Raw genomic sequence first — 20,797 nt, 5'->3', positions numbered from 1 at the left:
AATTTTTTTGAGACAGAGTCTCATTTTGTCGCCCTTGGTAGAGTAGCATGACATCATGGCAACCTCAAACTCTTGGGCTCAAGTGATTCTCTTGCCTGAGCCTCCCAAGTAGCGGGGACTATAGGTGCCCCTCACCCCTCACAATGTCTTATTTTTAGAGACGAGGTCTCACTCTTGCTCAGGCTAATTCTGAACCTGTGAGCTCAGGCAATCGACATGCCTCACCCTCTCACCTGTAATGTTAGGATTACAAGTGTTAAAGCTCTTTCAAGACAGTCTCACTCTGTCACCCTGGCTAGAGTGCAGTGGCATCATTGCTCATAGCAACCTCAAAAACTCCTGGGTTCAGGAATTTTAGGTTGCTGTGAGCCTATGACGCCACGGCACTTTACCTAGGCCAATAAAGTAAAACTCTGTCTCAAACAGTGCCCGTAGCTCAGTGGTTAGGGCGCCAGCCACATGCACTGGGGTCGGTGGGTTCGAACCTGGCCAGGGCCTGCTAAACAACAGTGACAACAGGCTCAGCGCCTGTGGCTCAAGTGGCTAAGGCGCCAGCCACGTACACCTAAGGTGGCGAGTTTGAATCCAGCCTGGGCCCGCCAAACAATGACAGCTGCAACCAAAAAATAGCCAGGTGTTGTGACGGGCACCTATGGTCCCAGCTACTTGGGAGGCTGAGGTAGGAGACTGGCTTGAGCCCAGGAGTTGGAGGTTGCTGTGAGCTGTGTGCCACGGCACTCTACCCAGAGGGACAGCTTGAGGCTCTGTCTCAAAACAAAACAAAACAAAACAAAAACCAATGACAACAATAACAAAAAAATAGCTGTGTGTGGTGGCAGATGCCTGTAGTCCCAACTACTGGGAGGCTGAAGCAAGAGAATCACTTAAGCCCAAGAGTTTGAGGTTGCTGTGAGCTGTGATGTCACAGCACTCTATCAAGGGTTACATAGTGAGACTCTGTCTCAAAAAAAAAGAAAGATACATGGTGGATAGAATAAGAAGGTCTAACATACAACAAAACAGAGTACAGAAAAAGAGAAGTAGGAAAGAGGCTATATTTGAAGAGATAACATATAAGAATTATATAAGAGGCTGGGTGCAGTGGCTCATGTCTGTAATCCTAGCACTCTGGGAAGCCGAGGTGAGTGGCCTCAAGCTGATAGGTTTGAGACCAGACTGAGCAAGAGCAAGACTTTGTCTCTAAAAATAGCTGAGCATTGTGGTGGGCAACTGTAGTCTCAGCTACTAAGGAGGCTGAGGCAAGAAGATCATTTGAACCCAAGAGTCTGAGGTTGTTGTGAGCTGTGACACCATGATACTCTACCCAGGGAGACAAAATAAGATTCTGTCTCAAAAAAAAAAAAAAAAAGAAGAGAAATTGCAACACAATTAAACTGAGAGCTAACTTCTCAATACCAACAATCTTCAGAGAAATAACTGTCATGCTAGAATCTTAAATATGAGTTTTGCACACAGTGAAAATACCTTTCAAGAATAAAAGCAAAACAAAAACATTTTCAATTAACTGCCAACAGACCCTCATCAAAGGAAATCCTACTTCAGGCAGAAGGAACATCAATCCAATAAGGAATGGTGAACAAAACATCTGCAAATTTATAACTGCACCTAAACAAATATTGACTGTATAAAATAATAAAATTTGCACAGTTTGCAATGTTAAACTAGTTAGAACTAAACACATGGAACAAAATAACACATAAATCAGGGAGGAGCAAAGGCACGTAAAATGCTCTTAAGACCCTTGTGTCATTCAGGAAAAGTGTAAAAACACCGACTGATTTGATACTGTATTAAGTATATATTTTAAAATATTAAAGGTAAACACGGAATTTTTTTTTTATTTTATTATGACTTTTTTTTGAGACAGTCTCACTTTGTTGCCCTCAGTAGAGTGCCTTGGTGTCACAGCTCATAGCAACCTCCAGCCCTTGGGCTTAAGCGATTCTTCTACCTCTGCCTCCCAAATAGCTGAGACTACAGGCACCTGCCACAACGCTCGGCCATTTTTGGGTTGCAGTTTGGCCAGAGGCCGGGTTGGAACCCACCACCCTCGGTATATGGGGCTGGCACCCTACTTGCTGAGCCACAGGTGCCACCCTAATTTTTTAAAATTTTATCTCATCCAAAGTTGCAGGGAGGAAAAAATACAACATAACTATCCAATTTAACCCTTTAAAAGAAGTTAGGAAAGGTGATTTCCTCTCCCTAAAAGATATAAAAAGGCAGACAAATAACTTAACACCATAGAAATAAATACAAGGCTCGGCGCCTGTGGCTCAAGTGGCTAAGGCGCCAGCCACATACACCTAAGGTGGTGGGTTCAAATCCCCAGCCCGGGCCTGCCAAACAACAATGATGGCTGCAACCAAAAAATGGCCGGGCGTTGTGGCGGGCGCCTGTGGTCCCAGCTACTTGGGAGGCGGAGGCAGGAGACTCGCTTGAGCCCAGGAGTTGGAGGTTGCTGTGAGCGTGATGCCATGGCACTCTACCCAGGGGGATAGCTTGAGGCTCCGTCTCAAAAAAAAAAAAGAAGAAAGAAATACAAAATACAATGAAAATTGCAATAAAGCAAATGGACACTAAGTTATGTAAGTAAAAAACAAAAGAAACACAGTTCTGAATTGAGAAAGAATGCATCCAAGATATTCCTCTGCCCCATTTATATCTTGAGGCCAATTTAATAAGCCTGAATTGGCTGGGTGCAGTGGCTCACACTGGGTGAGTCACAGTGCCTGGGTGCAGTGACTCAGTGGCTCACTGTAATCCTAGCACTCTGGGAGGCTGAGGTAGGTGGATTGCCTGAGCTCAGGAGTTCAAGACCAGCATGTGCAAGAGCGAGACCCTGTCTCTACTAAAAATAGAAAAACTAGGTGGGCATTGTGGCAGGCATCTGTAGTCCCAGCTACTTGGGAGGCTAAGGCTTAAGCCCAAGAGTTTGAGGTTGTTGTGAGTTATGACACCATGGCACTCTACCCAGGGCACGGAGTGAGACTGTCTCCAAAAAAAGTCCTAAATCCCAGGGTCCTCTCTTAATTCTTTGTACACACCAAAACAATATCAATAATAAAAGTTAATATAGATACAGAGCTCATTATGTACCAGGAACTATTCTTATTGTTTTCCATATATTAATTCATTTAATGGCTAGAAGCTGGATTTTATACCTTGGTGACCAATTTTCACCCTAATAAGCAGCAGTATCTGGACCACAAGTCAGGAGGTGGAGCACTCACTAAAGGCCATGCCTGTCTCTCCCGTCCCCCAGCCACATCCACCACCTACCCATTTTTCCCGAAGCTGGTTCACCTCCTCCTTGTGGGCCACCTTCTGTTGCTCCAGGGCAATCTGTCCCTCTTGCTCAGCCTGGGCCAGCTGTCTCGCTGCCGTATCCCGGTCCTGTTCTGCCTGGGTCCGTTCAGTGTCCAGTTCCAGCTTCAGGCACCTCACTTCCCCTAGGATACCAGGGACTGGGTCAGGCCTCTGGGTCTCTGCCTCAGTCCTTTCTCCTAATAATATTCTCCTTCTTCTCCCTGCCTCCTGAGCAACTAACTCAGAGGCTCTGAGCCTGGCTGGATAAGGACCTCTAATAACCTCCCACACTGCCTTCTTGCCCCACCTTGGTGGGTTCTCACCTTGGATTACCTCCTTGGCTTGAGTGACAGTTTGAATTTGGACTTCCAGCTGCCCCTTGATGACCTCTATCACAGAGTTTTGTTGTTGGGCTTCAAATAGACTGCTCTCCAGTAGCTCCTTGGCTGAGCTGTGAGGTTCAGGAATCAGGAAGAGTTCTTACCCATCAAGCTCTTTACCCTTCCTCAAGAGGAGGTGGGTTCTAAGTACTGGCTCCACGGAGAAGTTAGGGGGGTTAATTATAAATTCATAACTAATTTAGAACCCACATACTTACACAGGGAGCTAAGCTTGGCTACCTCTTGGCTTGCAAATCTGTGTGCTCGGCTGCTCTGGGTCTGGGTCCTACCTGAGCTCTAGTACTTGTTCAGCAAAGTCCTGCCGGTCCCGCTCCATGGCCTGCAGCCGCACCTCCAGAGCCGCCCTCTCTCGGACTAGGGCCTCCTTCTCCTGGACTGCCCTGGCAAGCACTTCTTCCTGTCGCTTGGCCTCCTGATGCAACTGCTCCAGCTGAGCTATGGCTGCCTCCTGCTGGTGGCGTGCCTGAAAGGAAGAAATCAGTGAGATACAGAGCAGAGGCAGGATCCCCCAGGGGCTACTACTACCAGGTTAGGGCCACTGGTTCTTGGGGGATTTCAGACCCAGCTCTGTGAGCCCTGAGCATCACCCACTCAATACCAAGTGGCATTTATCTCTTTCCCTGATCAACCCATAGAGCTTCCAGCCCAGGAAGAATGTTTCCCTATGAGCAAGATCCTGTGCTAGAGATAGCAAAGGACCTGACCCTAAGAAGCTCTAGTTTTTCTGTTTTTTGTTTTTTTTTTGTGGGGGAAGGTCAACAGCTTAGAAGGCAAAAAGCTCTAGTTTTGAGAAGATATACCCATAATACCAGGAAGAAAGTGATCAGTGTCCCGAGAAAGGGACTCTGAGAAGGGCAATGATTATTAGGGCAATGAGAGGTTTGGTAGAGAAGAAAGATGACCTTTGAGCCAGGTGATTCATTGGTTCAGGAAAAGATTTACTGAGCCACTGATAGATACTGTGCTAAAAGCTGGAAGAATAAAAACAAGTAAGACAAGAGCCTTGCTTTCAAGGGACTTCTGGTCTAATGGTGGAGATAAGTAAATAGATAAATATAGTATGAAGGGTGTAGTGGTCAAATAAGCATGAAGTGCTAAACAGAGCATATAGGAGAAGCACCTAATTCAAACTAGGGGGTATATGGTAGCAGGAAATCAATAAAGGCATCCTGTAGAAATTCTTCTAAAAAATTGGATGATATACTGCAAGCTAGTAATGCTCGTTATTTCTAGGAAGCAAGACATTTTTACTTTATAAATTGTTCCTATAATGTTTTAATTTTTCACAATAAGCATGTATTACATCTGAACGTGATGGTGTCAGTTTTGCTTTCTCACCTCGTTTAGTTTCTTTTGAATTTCTTCCTTCTCTTCTCGGATTCCCCTAAGATCTGCCTGTAGCTCAACCCCAGTCTCCTCCACTTTCTGCAGCTGAGCCTCCAGGTGAGTTTTCTCTTCCAACAGGGCTTCCCTGCTCTTCTCTGCCTCCACCAGGTCCACCTGCAAAGCGTTTCTTGCCTGCTCTGCTGCTTCCATTCTGCTGCACACAGTCTGGTTCTCTTGCTCTAACTACTGACCAAAGAGGGAAGGGAGTACAGGACATCAAAGACAAACGGTTACAGTTTAGGGATCAAGTAAGAGACTGAAATCCAAGCGAGGTAAGAATCTGTTCTCTAAACGGATCCATGTCCAGAGGAGGACAATCCATTCATATGATTTAGTGCCTATATTCGAGGTACTAGGCAGGCTGGATACTGGGGACAAAAATATAGGAGGCAAAATCCTTCTCTCGAAGAATTCAGAATAACAGAATACAGGACATCTCTGGGACTGAAGGGCACAGGGATAGCAAGTTTACCTTGCTAAAATTATAAATTAAATTTGTAACCTATAGAGAAGATTCTTTGGGATTTAGGCTCTTCAGTACATCTTTTTCTGGTGATTACTATTATCTCACCCAATGGGATTAAAAACCTAGTCTTCCTGAGGGGTGCGAGTGGCTCAAAGGAGTAAGGCACTGGCCCCATATACTGGAGGTGGTGGGTTCAAACCCAGCCCCAGTCAAAAACTGCAAAAAAATCCCCAACAACAAAAAAAACCTAGTCTTCCTTCCAGAGGGCATGGGCCACTTCTCAGCCCTGGTGATTTTCCCTGAAGGGCCAAAGGTAGTTCTACCTTTATTGTGGAAAGGGAATATTTCTAATGGCTAAGCCTAATCCATATATTCTTTGCTCTCCTCTGAACTGTAAATGTTCCTTTTGCTCATTTCAGAACCACCTTTTGGAGCTGATCTATCTTGGGCTGATCCTTTAAGGCAGCGGTTCTCAACCAGTGGGTTGTGACTCCTTTGTAACAATGAAAATATATCACGGCATTAGGAAGGTTGAGAACCACTGCTTTAAGGACTCTGCCCAGCCACGGGCATCAGCTTCACCTGTCCCTGGCTTGTGCTCAATCAGGGACCACCTTACTTCAAGGACCAGGGAAATCCTTGCTCACCTGGAGAAGCTGCTGGTTCAGTTCAACTTTATCTAAGGCTAAAGCCTCATTTAAGGCACTGAGTTTGACAGCTGCTGCCCGAAGATCAGCTACTTCTGCCTTCAGGCTGTTCTCAGAACTCGACAGCTCTGCAATTGACTGCTCTGCCTAAAAACAAGAGGGTCAAAGAGTTTCACGTTTCCAGTTTTTATGCAACAATAAACAGTTCACATTCCCAATACCCATTGCTTTTTTTGTATGAAGATCAGTTAACACTCCATTCCCTCTCATACATTCTAAACAAGTTTTCCCTTCATTCATTCATTGATTAAAGAGTAAGACAGGAGCTCATTTTATAAATATATGGATATAAGAATGCATAAACAACTATAATTGTAAAGACATCATAGAAAATGTAAGCACTAAGTGCTCTGGGAACTCAAAGAGTCAAAAATGGCTGATAGAGGAAATGACAATTACATTGGGTATTGAGAAGTGAGGAACAGTTTGCAGTTAAAGGGGGAGGAAAGAAGCAGTCCAGGAAAAGGGAAAAGTAGAGCAAAGTATTAGGGTCACGAAAGAACATGGTATAACTGAGAATGAGATGTGGCAGGAGCAAAGGATATGAGGAGTCAGGATGGGGTTTTGAAATGGAAAGGCTAAAAACACAGTTTGAGACAGATGACAGAGGTTTTTTGTTGTTGTTTTATTTTTGAGATGAAGTCTCACTTTATTGCCCTGGCTAGAGTACAGTGGAATAATCACAGCTCACTGCAACCTCAAACTCCTGAGCTCAAGTGATCCTTCTGCCTCAGCCTCCCAAGTGACTGGGACTACAGGCACATGCCATCACATCTGGCTAATTTTTTTATATTGAGTAGAGATGGGGGTCTCACTCTTGCTCAGGTTGGTCCTGAACTCCTAACCTCAAGTGATATTCCCACCTTGGCCTCCCATAGTGCTAGGATTATAGGCATGAGCCATTGGTTCTGGCCAACAAAGGGCTAATTAATGTGGCACCACAAAACTAGACAGCCATTGAATGGTTTTAAGAGAATGACATAATATACTAGTATAAAGTATAAAAACTTATACTTTGGAAAATGCAGTCTAATTCGAATACAGAGGGCACGTTGGAGGGGGAGGACCCAGAAATAGACCAGTAACTGAGGAAAGAAATATGAGGAGTTATGGCTTGAAGGTGAAGAATGAAGCAGTCTGATGGTCCTTTCCGGGGAACACACCATTTTAAGCTGCCTACCCAGAAAGTAAGAAGAGGAGGCCCACGCACCCTAGCCAGCGCTGCAGTCACTTCTGTTTGCTCTTGCCGTAGCAACTCCCCATCTAGGCGACTTGACTCCAAGGCTTCCCGAAGAGTGATCAGTTCACTGAGTGATTCTGACTGCTTGGCTTCCAGGCCCACCAGCATCTCCTGACTTAAGAAGGGAAGGAGAGGAGTCTAGAGGAAGTCTTAGGGACTGGCTATGACCCAAACGGTAATTACCTTTGCTATGCAACAGAATGAGGAAGGTCTCCAAAAACTGATAAGGAAAGATCTCTAAGGCATTTCAAGTGAAAAAAAGCAAGGTATAGAATCGTATATATAATGAACTACCTTTTATGCAAGAAAGGAAGAATAGGCTTGGCGCCTATAGCTCAACCGGATAAGGCGCCAGCCACATACACCTAAGGTGGTGGATTCGAATCCCCAGCCCAGACCCGCCAAACAACAATGATGGCTGTAACCAAAAAATAGCCGGGCGTTGTGGCGGGCGCCTGTGGTCCCAGCTACTTGGGAGGCGGAGGCAGGAGACTCGCTTGAGCCTAGGAGTTGGAGGTTGCTGTGAGCTGTAATGCCACGGCACTCTGCCCAGGGGGACAGCTTGAGGCACTGTCTCAAAAAAAAAAAAAAGAAAAAAAAGAAAGGAAGAATATATGCTTATATTTGCATGAAGTAGTACTGGTAACATAAACAAGAAATTAATTAATACTGCCCAAGCATAGTGGTTCATGCCTGTAATCCCAGTACTTTGGGGATGGAGTCTCATTTTGTCACCCTTGATAGAGTGCCATGGCGTCATAGCTCACAGCAACCTCAAACTCTTGGGCTCAAGTAATCCTTTTGCCTCAGCCTCCCAAATAGCTGAGAGTACAAGCACCTGCCACAACACCCAGCTATTTTTTAGAGACAGGGTCTTGCTTTTGCTCAGGTTGGTCTCAAACTCCTGAGCTCAGGTGATCCATCTGCCTTGGCCTCCCAGAGTACTAGAATTATAGGCGTGAGCCACTGTGCCTGGATAATCCCAGTACTTTGGGAGGCCAAGGCAGGAGGACTACTTGAGGCCAGGAGGTTGAGACCAACCTGGGCAATATAGCAAGATTCTGTCTCTACAAAAATATTTTAAAAATTAGCTGGACAGGGTGGCACATGTCCATAGTCCCAGTTACTCAAGAGGCTGAGGCAGCAGAATCACCTGAGTCCAACTTGGCTCTGGGTGCAATCAACTATGATCATACCACTGCACCCCAGCCTCGGTAACAGGGCAAGACCCTTTCTCTAAAAATTAAAAAAAATAATGAATAATGATTAGGCTCGGTGACCCTAGCACAGTGGTTATGACACCAGCCACATATACTGAGGCTGGTGGGTTCGAACCCAGCCTAGGCCAGCTAAACAACAATGACAACTCCAACAAGTAGCCTGTAGTCCTGGCTACTTGGGAGGCGGAGGCAAGAGAATCGCTTAAGCCCAAGAGTTTGAGTTTGTGAGCTATGACGCCATGGCACTCTACCAAGGGTGACAAAGTGAGACTCTGTCTCAAAAAAATAAAAAAGAAAAGGGAAAAAAAAAAAAGATTACCTATATAAGGACGGGAAATGGGATGAAGAAAGTGCAAATGGGAATGAGACTTCTCTGTATACCTTTAAAATAGTTTTAACTTTTGAATCATACAATTATATTATCAAGTGAGACAAATTTAAAAATATATAATCATCTCTGTAGATTGTCTGCTCTACCCTCTGGTACATGTGATACTGCTCCTAGTACAAGTCATGACACATATGTCAGTCCTTCAAGTTTCTACTTTTTTTTTTTTTTTTTGAGACAGAGCCTCAAGCTGTCCCCCTGGGCAGAGTGCCGTGGCATTACAGCTCACAGCAACCTCCAACTCCTAGGCTCAAGCGAGTCTCCTGCCTCCGCCTCCCAAGTAGCTGGGACCACAGGCGCCCGCCACAACGCCCGGCTATTTTTTGGTTGCAGCCATCCTTGTTGTTTGGCGGGTCCCGGCTGGGGATTCGAACCCGCCACCTTAGTGTACGTGGCTGGCGCCTTAGCCGGTTGAGCTATAGGCGCCGAGCCTCAAGTTTCTACTTTTCAGGCCTACAAGGCATGCGCCAGGAAGGAGGGCAAATATGAAGTAAATACATTACCAAATATGAAGTAAATACATCCATGCTCCCAGCTATTTATTTGTTTTTCTGGGATAGTGTCTTGTTCTGTTGTCTAGGCTAGAGTGCAGTGATATCATCATCACTCACTGCAACCTCAAATTCCTGGGCCCAAGTGATCCTCCTGCTTCAGTCTTCAGAGAAGCTAAGCCTACAGGCATATACCACTACACCTGTTGATTTTTTGACTGGGTCTCTCTAAGTTGTTCAGATTGGTCTCAACTCTTGGCCTCAAGTGATCCTCTTGCCTTGGCCTCCCAAAGTGCAGGGATTACAGATATGAGCCACCACGCCTGACACCTGCTCCCAGTAATTAAAGATATGTCAGTATACCAGGTTTTACGTTGGCATTTTCCAAAACACTGCTCTAATTTTCCCAACAATCCTTCAAGGTAAGTATTACCCACCATATTTTACAAATAATATAATCTTTCTAAATGACAGAGCCATAATTCAAACCAAGCTTTTGTTCAGCTCTAAAATCTTTGCTGCTTCTGTGACATCATATAGGGGAATTTACTGATTAGCTAGGTCCTTTTACTTTGGATTTCCCTTTTTTGAGACAGAGTTTCACTCTGATGCCCTAAGTGCAATGGCATCATTTTAGCTCACTGCAACATGAAACTCTTAGGCTCAAGCAATCCCCCTGCCTCAGCCTCTCAAGTAGCTGGGGTTACAGGTGAGTACCAACCATGCTGGCTAATTTTTTCTATTTTTGGTAAAGATGAGGTCTCGCTTTTACTCAGGCCAGTCTTGAATCCCCGAATGAGTTCAAGCAATACTCCTGCCTCAGCCTCTGAGTGCTAGGATTACAGGCGTGAGCCACTGTGGTGGCCTGGATTTCCACCCCCCAACTTTTTTTTTAATTAAATCATAGCTGTGTATATTAAAGCAATCATGTGGTACAATGTGCTGGTTTTATATACAATTTGAAATATTTTCATCAACTGGTTAACATAGCCTTCATGGCATCTTCTTAGTTTACTGTGTTAAAACATCTGTATTCTCCATTTAATGGATTTCCCTTTCTTGACCAGCTTATTTCCCACAACTTTCTGGTATAAATCCTACCTTTTAGCTAGCCCCAAACATACCGTGAACCTTGCAGCTCCTTTTCTTTGCTGGGCTATTCCTTTAGCCTTTCTGCTGTTCTCTACCAGTCGAAGCAGGTTAAGACCAAAGCCCATCCTTTAGTCTGTAAAGCTTTTCCTGGACGTCAGTAACTGTTACTCCTATGTTCCCAAAGGACCTGGCCTGAAGCTCTATTTAGCTCATACTTTATCTCGCCTCATGTCACAGTTGTTTACTTGTCTGTCTTCTCCAATAGACTGCTAGGTCCTTGAGATCAGGGCCTGTGTCATAATCTTTTCTGTATTCCCCATAGTGCCTCATCCCTATGGGTTTGGCTCAGCAGTCTTTCTTGACTTTTCTAGAACTTACTGTATTTGTCCTGCAAAGGAAGAAGCAATAAGCTAATCTGAACCCACTACATGCCAGGCTTCTGGGTACTCCACTTTCCAGTAGAGGGGAGTAGTTAGGGGAGGGTGTGCAATGAAGGAAGGCCAGCCCTAGTGAGGAGATGGTTTACTTACAGGCGTTCCCGCTCCCGGACAGCCAGGTGCAGCTCTTCTTGCTGCTCCTCCTTCTCACCCTGAGCGGAGTCCCCCTGCAGCTGAAGCTCCATGTTTGTCCTTCGCAGGCGCCACGCCTCCTGCTCCAGCACCTCCAGTTGCTGCTGCAGCTCTTCCCTGGCCTTCTGCAGGAGCCCTCGCTCCCTGGAAGATGGAGATCAGAGAGCAGAAATCATGGCACCTAAAATCTCTGCTGGAAGCAGACATCACAGAGTCAAAAGTGCCTGTTTCTTTTCAATATCCCACCTTTCCTTTCAAGTGAGGAACCATTCTTTCATAATCACAAAGACCCAGGACACAATAATTTGTTGGGCAGAAACAGCAGAACACAAGGTAAAGCAGCCCTGAACAGCCCCAGGTCTCAGGGAAAGCAGGATCAGCCAACCAAAAATCCTATGAAGTGGGAAAATGGCTGGATGAGGACTGGGAACAGGGGTGGAAGGGTGGGATGACATCCCATCTGCTCACTTGCTGAGAGAGTCCACCTCTCCTTGGAGGTCCACAGTCTGCCCTGCCAGAGTATCCCGCTCCCCAGTGAGCTTCTGCAGCCGCTGTCTCAAGGCTTTGCCCTCTTCCTCCCACTGATTATGCTGCTGCTGCAAGCAGCTCACAGCCTCTTGGCAGCCTGAAAGCTGCTGGCTTAGGTCCTATGGAAGGAAAGCAATAGATACCAGATGATGAGCAAGAAGGAAAGGGCAAAGGAGGGATGTCAAGGGGATGGACAAGGAGGTTAGGGGCTGGTGCTACAGGGCAAGTTGCAACTAGAGAGGTTACCAGTTGAGAAGACAGAGGACCAGAGGTTATTAGGTTTCTGTGGCTCTGAGTCTTAGAGTTCATCATCTCCAAATATACAGTGGCATTAGGGGATGGTAAGTATACCTGGGACCCTCAGAGTTGTACCTATCCATATTCTCCCAGGGCTCTGGTCTCCAGTCTTTGAATGGTGCTATACAAAGACTACATGCAAAATGAAGCATGCCACTGGCACAGAAAATGTGCTGGTTATTCATAAGGACAACTGGGAAGACATAGAGATTCTTTTGGATAGTGACAAAATAACTGACAATTTGTCAACATAGAGAATGGGGCACTCCAGGCTAGGGAGGTACCTGGGGCATAAATAAATTTAGACATCCACTCCTCATAACTAAGGATGAATGCTGCGGGTTCTCACCTGTACAGCCTGGCGTCTCTGAGTCAGCACTGAACGCACCAGAGTAAGAGTCTTGTCTGGAGCCTGGGAATCAAACTGGGAGAAGCCACTAGAGTTCAATTCCAAAGAGCTCTTGTGACCAGAGCCTTGGGCCATATTGTCCCCTTCTTCCATCATGACCTGAAACCCAACACAGTGGGGTCACCACCCTACTGATCAAGTGCTAGTGTCCATACACTACAGCCTGGACAAAGCTGACATTTTCCTTCTTAGGTCCTCTCCCTAAAGGTAATGAAGAGCATATCTGAGAGCAAAAGAGGCTGGTTCCTTTTTTGAGGACGAGAAGGAAGGAGAGGCTATTGAGGTAGCAAACACCAGATTCCAGCTCTGCCTAAGAATTACAGCTGGCAATAGGAAAGGGGCCTGGCCCACCAGACAGTGATCAAACAAGAACCTCCTAGGGTTCTAATCTTCAAACATACCCAGAGAACGTACTCCCATAAGACCCTAAGCCCAAACACCCTAGAGACTAGAAATCTAAGCATGACTGAGAGGATACAAAGACCTGGGGAGAGGAATGAGACATGCACAGGAGGTTTTCCAGTACCTGGGTTATATCCTTGATCACCTGCTGTAAAGACAACTTCTCCTCCTGGACATTTCTACTAAGAGATGCCTCATGCTCCATTAATTCTGCATGATTTGTTTCCTGAACAGGGAACACAACAGAACCTCAGAGCAAACTCTCAAAAGAGGACTTATAATTCCAAACCCCTCAAAGTCTCATTCTATCTGTTCTGTTAGCTCTACTTTTTCCTTAACCACATATGAATGCTACTTGTTGTCAAAGGAGTCTAAAGACTGTGACATGTGGTGATTAAAAGATTTTAGATAAAATGATTACAACTTCTAAATTGGACTGTCTAGATTAGAATTCTTGATCTGTCATTCATTAGCTTGGTCATTTAGGCAAATGCTTCTTTGAACTTCCTTCTCTTTAAAACAGGAAGAATTAACAGCAACTACTTCACATCTTGAAGCTTAAATGAAAAAAAAATGCATGTAAACTACTCAACATAGCGCCTGACATGAGGCAAATGTTCAACAACTGTGAGCTGTTATTGGGTGGGGTATGGCTGCTATATCTGCACAGTAAAGTGATGCTTGGACATAAGGCTAAACAAGAGGCACCTCTAGCCCCAAAGCTAGAAATAATCTTGAAGACTCAAGATTTCCTTTCTTCCTTCCTATCCTATTTGTGTTAGTGAAAGCCTAAAGACATAGACCTGCAGCTATGTTTTATTTGGCCTCTATAACATTCATAGATTGAAAGATTTTAAATACAAATATTTAAATATTTCTGGCTTCTTTCAAAAAGTTAACATATGGGCCACCTCCAGCCCCTATTCCTACATGGCAACAATTCACTGAAGTTGATGCCTCCTCTGGATGAGACAGTTAGTCCCTACCACTCTTCCTGGTATCCTTTATACTGAGATTAAGTGTTCCCTGCAGTATTGAAAACTAAATTGGATGCACTGGAAAAGCAGGATTCTTACAAGTGAACCCGCTTTGTTCACTTACACCACCTGACCCTGTTGATCTCTGAATTGGCAAATTTCTAATAAAAAATAATCAAAAAATCACAAACAAGTCTGGCTCCCTGTTGATCCCAGCTTAGATCAGAAAACTAGGGGTGTGCATATGGATGGGGGTTGAGAGGTAAGATCTGAAAATTCATGAAGATAAAAGGAAACATGGAATCAAGCCAGAGGTTCTAAAATCCAACCTTGGAGAGAATCCTTTGGATATCACCCCTGGCAGATGTTAAGCCAGTGACCAAAACCTCACTGCTTCACAAAACAGACTGCTCAAATATTGAACAGCTCTAGCTGGGAGACAAACTCTACTACCCTATAACTTCAAGCCACTGACTGGTTTTTCCCTAGAAAACATTAAATGAGTCAACTCTCTTTTTCCTATTGTCAGTTCTCCAGATATGTTAAGGCAGCAATCACGTCATCTTCAGGGACCTTCGAAGGGCCTCAAGCCCTTTCTTCTCCAGGCTAAACACTGCCATATGCTCTTCAGTTATTTCCCATATAACCAGGTAGAGAGGTTTTTAATCTCTCCACTATCCACTTTCTAGTGACTTGCTAATTTATCAATATAATTCTTAATGTATACATTAAATATACATTAATGTATAATGCAAATTATGACATAGTACACACATGTGCCATTGTAGTTTCCCTCGGAATACAGTAGGTATAGTTGACAGTTAATATTTATTTATTTATTTATTGCAGTCTTTGGCCGGGGCTGGGTTTGAACCCACCACCTCCAGCATATGGGGCTGGTGCCTTACTCCTTTGAGCCACAGGCGTCACCCGACAGTTAATATTTACTGAATGAATAAATGAATGATTTAATTAATTTTCAGATTCAGTCAAAATTTAGTTTTTAGCTTAAGAGTATTTCACCTAGGAACATTTAACTGGTGCACTATCTTTTCATACAGGACAAAGAACCTACAAGCCTATTCTCAATTCCTTTCCAGAACAAAGGATCATGTACCAGGATCTCCATTGTCTCTCTCAGAGCCTTTACCATCTTTTCATAGTCTTCATTTTGCTTCTGAGACTGGGTCAGCAGAACAGAGAGCTCGGTCACCCTAAAGAGAAGAGCACAGCACCATCACCTGGGCAGCCAAACCATGTGCACAGAGCTACTATGCGGCACACCCCAGCCCAATAACAGACACTCCCCCTGCAGCCTTCCCAGAATCTCCTGGATACCCCCAGCCCTCTGCACTCCCTGAATACCACATGATGCTGTAGCCTTCAACTGAGAGGGAAGCAAAAAGCCACTCAGACACATGCAGGCATTTACCACATCTCAGGGCTGGAACACGTGTCTGGGGGCCCGAGAGCTGAAGGAAAGCCCTGGCCCAGGCCCTTCCAGGCCTCGCTTGATCTTGAAGTCAAGCACCCTGAAGCCAATTAAGAACATCAGAATTGCCACATGGGATAGTCCCAAGGTCCCTCCAGCCCAAGATTCTGACTCTGATAGGGAAAAAGGAGGGGGTAATTTGGAGAAGATTAGGGTCAACCTTTTTGATATTAACATCAATGTCCAGTGAAATCCCCAAACATCTTTATCACTTAACACTGTAGTATGTATCATGGAGCTTTGCTCTTGGTATTACATGGGTGGATAAATATTCTTGAATGAATATCACCTAGGAATTTGTATTTTTTTTAAAGTCTTAATAATTTGGTTCAGTGCCCATAGCTCAGTGAGTAGGGCGCCAACCATATACACGGAGACTGGCAGGTTCCAGCCTGGGCCTGCTAAAAAACAATGACAACTGCAACCAAAAAATAGCCGGGTGTTGCTGTGGGGGCCTATAGTCCCAGCTACTCAGGAGGCTGAGGCAAGAGAATTGCTTAAGCCCAAGAGTTTGAGGTTGCTATGAGCTGTGACACCACGGTACTCTACCAAAGGTGACACGGTGAGACTCTGTCCCAAAAACAAAAAAAGTCTTAATAATTTTATTCTCCACTATCTCTAAGAGCCTTAATTCATGCATGGTCATTTATTTAATTATAGTATCATTCAACGAACAGTTATGGAGTATCTTACTATATAGCATATGAAATGCAAAACACTAGAGACATAAAACTTACTAAGACATCATCTCTTTGTGTTTCTTGGTGTCTCAAAAAGCAAAAATAAAAAAAATAGTCCTGCAATTTGTGCATACCACCAACAGGTGAAGACAGAAACCTAGTCATGTTTTAGTTTATGTCATGAGGCATAAACTAAACTTTGCCCTGAGATTTAATGGGGCTGTATGTTCCTGCCTTCTTATCACCATTTTTTAAAAACCTACTTCACTATAATCCCCAAATTAAAACAATCTAACCAAAAAAAAAAGAAATCTAAATAATTAAGGAGATCAATGCCATAACAAGCTGGTAAAAAGAAAACAGGGGCATTACTTAGCAGGCTACTGGTGTCAGAGAAGGCTTCATAGAAGAGGGGGCATTTCAACTATGTCTTGAAGGATAAGACAGAGAGAAAAGGGAGGGAGGCATTTCAGGCTAACGCCAGCTTGTATGAAGACAGGGAAGCACTGGCTCGGCCCCTGTAGCTCAGTGAGTAGGGCGCCGGCCACAACACACCAACGCTGGTGGGGGTTCAAGCTCGGCCCTACTAAACAACAATGGCAAATGCAACCAAAAAATAGTGGGGCATTGTGGCTGGTGCCTGTAGTCCCAGCTACTCAGGAGGCTGAGGCAAAAGAATCACTTAGCCCAAGATTTTGAGGTTGCTGTGAGCTGTGATGCCACTGCACTCTGCTGCGGACAACATAATGAGACTCTGTGTCAAAAAAAAAAAAAAAAAAAAAGGGAAGTGCGGAAGAGCTTGGCTGCTCGGAGGATGACAAGTAGTTTGGTGTTGATAGAGGACATAGTCATAAATCAGCAGGAGAGAAACTGAGCTGCAGGATAGTCTGGGGGGAGTTAGTAACATGCCCCAGCTATGGCATCAATTTTCAAACTAGATTACCTCTGGAATATCTCTTTTCCTTCTCATAGTAAAAATGTTCTTGGCATCTCCCTTGCCTATTCCTAACTCACTGAGGGAGTCATCTTTCCCTCAGTAAATCCTTCCTGGCACCCCAAGGCTCTCTTACCGGTCCTGAAGTTCAGCCTTCTCCAGATCCCCTTGACTCTTAAGCTGTAATAACTCTTGGCTCTTCTCATGGGCTTCCTTCTCCAGCTGCTGGGTCTTGGCTATTAGCAGCAGCAACTGGGCTGGCTCCCTCCCATCCATTTTCCCAGATCCATTAGATTCCCAACACTGTGCTCCCATGGTCAAGCGTAGACAACAGGTTAACAGAGTCCCTGATAGCCTCATGTGCTCAGCCTTTAGTTCTGTCAGATCTCTGAATACAAGCAAGGAAAAGAGCAGATTCCAATACAGACCAGGGAAGGCAGCATGGAGAGAGAACAACCTCAATGAATCCTGAGGAGCAGGTCTGGGAAAAGTCTTCTGAGCCCCCAACAATACCAACTTTTCCACCCACCCCACTCCCGATCCTCGCTTCTACAGCAGTCCACTGTCATGAGCCCAAAATTGTAGGGGCAAACCTCCTCCCTTCTTATCCTCACTGACCTGTCAGTAGCTGACTTCATTTCCAGAAAGTGGCGTCGGAAGGTGACCACCTCCCGCCATAGACCGAGAAGGCGACCATGCTCCCCTTTCAGGTAGCCCTTGAAAAACTGTGTGTTCAGAAACCCAGGTCACTCTAAAGTGCAGAGGACTATCTTTTGACAACATAAGAGTTTTGGATTCCTTCTGACTACTGGGGGTAAGGAAGGAGGGACTTACAGGACAGGTTATGAATGTCTATTCAAGTTATGCCAAAAGGTTTAATAAACTTGGCAATGGGAGTCAAGAGGTTAGAGGGCTTAGGATGGTACACAGTCTTCCTCTGGGCTGGATTAGAAAATGATACATAGTAGCTACTTAACAAATGAGGCCATTACAGACTTATGGGAGGAGTAAATAGCATAATATATAAAAATCACCTTGCATAGAGCAAAGGCTCAAGAAACATTTGTTTCCTTTACCTGAGATCTGAAAATTCCCCAGAGCCCCAAACTGGTCTTACTTCCTCATTCAATTTCAATATCTACCTCAGCATCTGGAGGACATGTAGACCTCCAGACCAGGGGGCCAGCAAGCTTTCAGATCCATCAAAACCTAAGCTAGTTGGGCGGTACCTGTGGCTCAGTGGGTAGGGTGCCAGCCCCGTATACTGAGGGTGGCAGTTCCAGCCCAGCGCTGGCCAAGCTGCAACAAAAATAGCTGGCCACTGTGGTGGGCAACTGTAGTCCCAGCTACTCAGGAGGCTGAGGCAAGAGAATTGCCTAAGCCTAGGAGTTGGAGGTCACTGTGAGCTGTGACACTACGGCACTCTACCAAGGGCGATAAAGTGAGATTCTGTCTTTAAAAAAAAAAAACCTAAACCTAAGCTAGTCACTTTGGCAGGGACAGAGTTGCTTTGTGTGTCATGCCCCGCCTGCCAGCAAAACCTAGAGTGGGCAGGTAATAGCAGAACTAAGTGGAAGACCTAAGTAAGGCAAAGCTGCCAGCATGGGCAGGTAAGGATGGTCAGAGGCTCTAACAGGGACAGTTCAGTTTCCATCCAAGTCCTGAAGTTAACCCCTTCCAGCACTGACCAGGGCAATGTCCATAGTACTGGCCCTCCTCTTGCAGTTCCAGCCCCGGTTTTCCTACCTCCTGCTCCATTCGCCACTGGCTCTCCTTTCTCATTAGCTCATCCCGGGCCCGGATCCAGTCCACTGTCAATTTTTCCACATCTTCCCGAAGGGCTTTATTTACCACGTCAGCTTTTTCCATGTGCAGCCGAAGCTGGGTGTTCACCTCTGCTAGACTCTCACACCTGCACTGGGGAGGGGTAAAAGCAAGTGCAAAATAAAGGTCTGGTCCAACCGTTGGACCTCTTGGGAATTAAGACGGCAATCACAAGGATTTTCCATTGCTAGGAATTAGAGGGGTAAGGCTGACTTATGGCTCTGATCCATGTTAGCCTTCAAGAAGAGGTTTCCCATCAGCCTTCTCCACCCACTGGCCAGTCACCCAAGTCAGAGAATTTGGGGTTCATCACCTCTGTTGCTCCTCCTCCAATTGGATTAGCACGTGCTCCAGGTTTGGCTCCTCCGCCCTTTCCCACCTCTGAGGGATTGGTCCCTGTGCCAAAGCAAAACTTTACTTACTTTCAAAGAGGACATCACTCAGACCAGGTCCCTGATGCTCCCTTCTATAGCAGCCACTTTCTTTTTATTCTTTTTCCCATTTGTCAGCAATATGCTTCTTTTCTCAATCACTGCATCCTAAAATTAAATCCACTATACCCCTGCTCCAAAAGCGAACCAATGACCTCTTCTGCAGTTTTTTTTTTTTTTGGCTAGGGCTGGGTTTGAACCCACCACCTCCAGCATATGGGGCCGGCGCCCTACTCCTTTGAGCCACAGGCGCCACCCCAATGACCTCTTCTGAAAGATGGCCTTTGGTAGTGAAAACAATCTGCAATTAAGGAGCATAAAACAAGGCCAACCCTGGTGGCTCAGCACTTTGGGAGGCTGAGGTGGAAGGATTGTTTAAAAAAAAAAAAAAAAAAGCATGGGCCAGATATGCCTATAACCATAGCACTCTGGGAGGCCGAGATGGGTGGATTGCCTGAGCTCATGGGTTTGAGACCAGCCTGAGCAAGAGCAAGACCCTGTCTCCAAAAATAGCTGGGCATTGTAGTGGGTGCCTGTAGTCCCAGCTACTTGGGAGGCTAAGACAACAGGATTGCTTGAGTCTAAAAGTTTGAGGTTGCTGTGAGCTAAGATATCAGAACATTCTACCAAAGGTGACAAAGTAAGACTCTGTATCCAAAGAAAAAAAGGATCAGATATATCTTTCACTAATAGCCTTTACTTCTACTACACTAATTTTGGATCTTGGGAAGTTAGTTAAATTCTTGGAGCTACAATGTCTTGAGCTACAAAACAAAAGTGATGTCATTATCCTCAGAAAATTGCTTTGTGGATTAAATGACACAATTACAGATACTTCTTGACTCATCATGTGGTTACATCTTGATAAACACATCGTAAGTTGAACATGTCATATGTCAAAGTATGTTTTCTTTTTTTTTTTGCAGTTTTTGGCAGGGCTGGGTTTGAACCCACCACCTCCAGTATATGGGGCCAGCGCCTTACTCCATTGAGCCACAGGTGCTGCCCCTCAAAGTATGTTTTCAACTTACCATATTTTCAGTTTAATGATGGGTTTATTAAGACATAACCTCATCGTAACCCAAGGAGTGTACTGAGGGCATACAGTTTCACACCATCACAAAACTGAAAAATCATGGCTGAAGCATCATTAAATCGGGGGCCACCTGTACAAACAGTGCCTATTGGTGCCTAGCGTACATAGAAGGTGCTCAATAAGCCTTGGTTCCTTCCTTCCTGTGAGAGAACTTTTTTTAGGGGAATGTGAGAAGGTGCCCAGAGGTAGCTAGAACAAAGGCAAATGGGTTTTTCCAAGCCAGTTCTACCCAGACAACAGCACAAATATAACCTGCTACAAAGGGTAAGACAGGTAAACACTGACACCTGCTGGAGGAAAAATGCACCTCTTCCCTGTAATTCCACAATCCACCAATCTAAGTCTCCTGAAGCTACCTTTCATCCTTAGAACTAAGGGCTGGTGGCTGGGCGTCTGTGGCTCAAGTGGCTAAGGCACCAGCCACATACACCTAAGGT

The 20,797-nt window shown here is 45.1% G+C and overlaps 1 protein-coding gene across 6 annotated transcripts in view; it reads right to left on the bottom strand.

Moving 5' to 3' along the window:
- Window positions 1–20,797, bottom strand: part of CEP250 (centrosomal protein 250) — a 54,689-nt gene that overhangs the window by 23,951 nt on the left and 9,941 nt on the right. For 3 of the 6 annotated variants that reach the window (XM_012804181.2, XM_023512203.1, XM_023512202.1), the window contains exons 4-18: window positions 19,147–19,229; window positions 18,756–18,921; window positions 17,628–17,734; window positions 17,146–17,397; window positions 15,021–15,117; window positions 13,051–13,152; window positions 12,465–12,623; window positions 11,759–11,937; window positions 11,252–11,434; window positions 7,501–7,645; window positions 6,231–6,377; window positions 5,070–5,300; window positions 4,001–4,194; window positions 3,654–3,781; window positions 3,304–3,473 (exon numbers count right to left, since the gene is read on the bottom strand). In XM_012804181.2, the coding sequence (XP_012659635.1) occupies window positions 3,304–3,473; window positions 3,654–3,781; window positions 4,001–4,194; window positions 5,070–5,300; window positions 6,231–6,377; window positions 7,501–7,645; window positions 11,252–11,434; window positions 11,759–11,937; window positions 12,465–12,623; window positions 13,051–13,152; window positions 15,021–15,117; window positions 17,146–17,397; window positions 17,628–17,734; window positions 18,756–18,921; window positions 19,147–19,229 (2,343 nt within the window). Of the gene's footprint in view, window positions 1–3,303; window positions 3,474–3,653; window positions 3,782–4,000; window positions 4,195–5,069; window positions 5,304–6,230; window positions 6,378–7,500; window positions 7,646–11,251; window positions 11,435–11,758; window positions 11,938–12,464; window positions 12,624–13,050; window positions 13,153–15,020; window positions 15,118–15,335; window positions 15,445–17,145; window positions 17,398–17,627; window positions 17,735–18,755; window positions 18,927–19,146; window positions 19,230–20,797 lie in introns of those variants that run through there. The other 3 variants (XM_023512206.1, XM_023512204.1, XM_023512205.1) reach the window with 3 other exon arrangements.

Source organism: Otolemur garnettii, unplaced genomic scaffold (assembly GCF_000181295.1).
Source record: "Otolemur garnettii isolate 467f Iridium unplaced genomic scaffold, OtoGar3 scaffold00025, whole genome shotgun sequence".
Lineage (NCBI taxonomy): Eukaryota > Metazoa > Chordata > Mammalia > Primates > Galagidae > Otolemur > Otolemur garnettii.
This window is presented reverse-complemented; position numbering and strand designations above follow the sequence as displayed.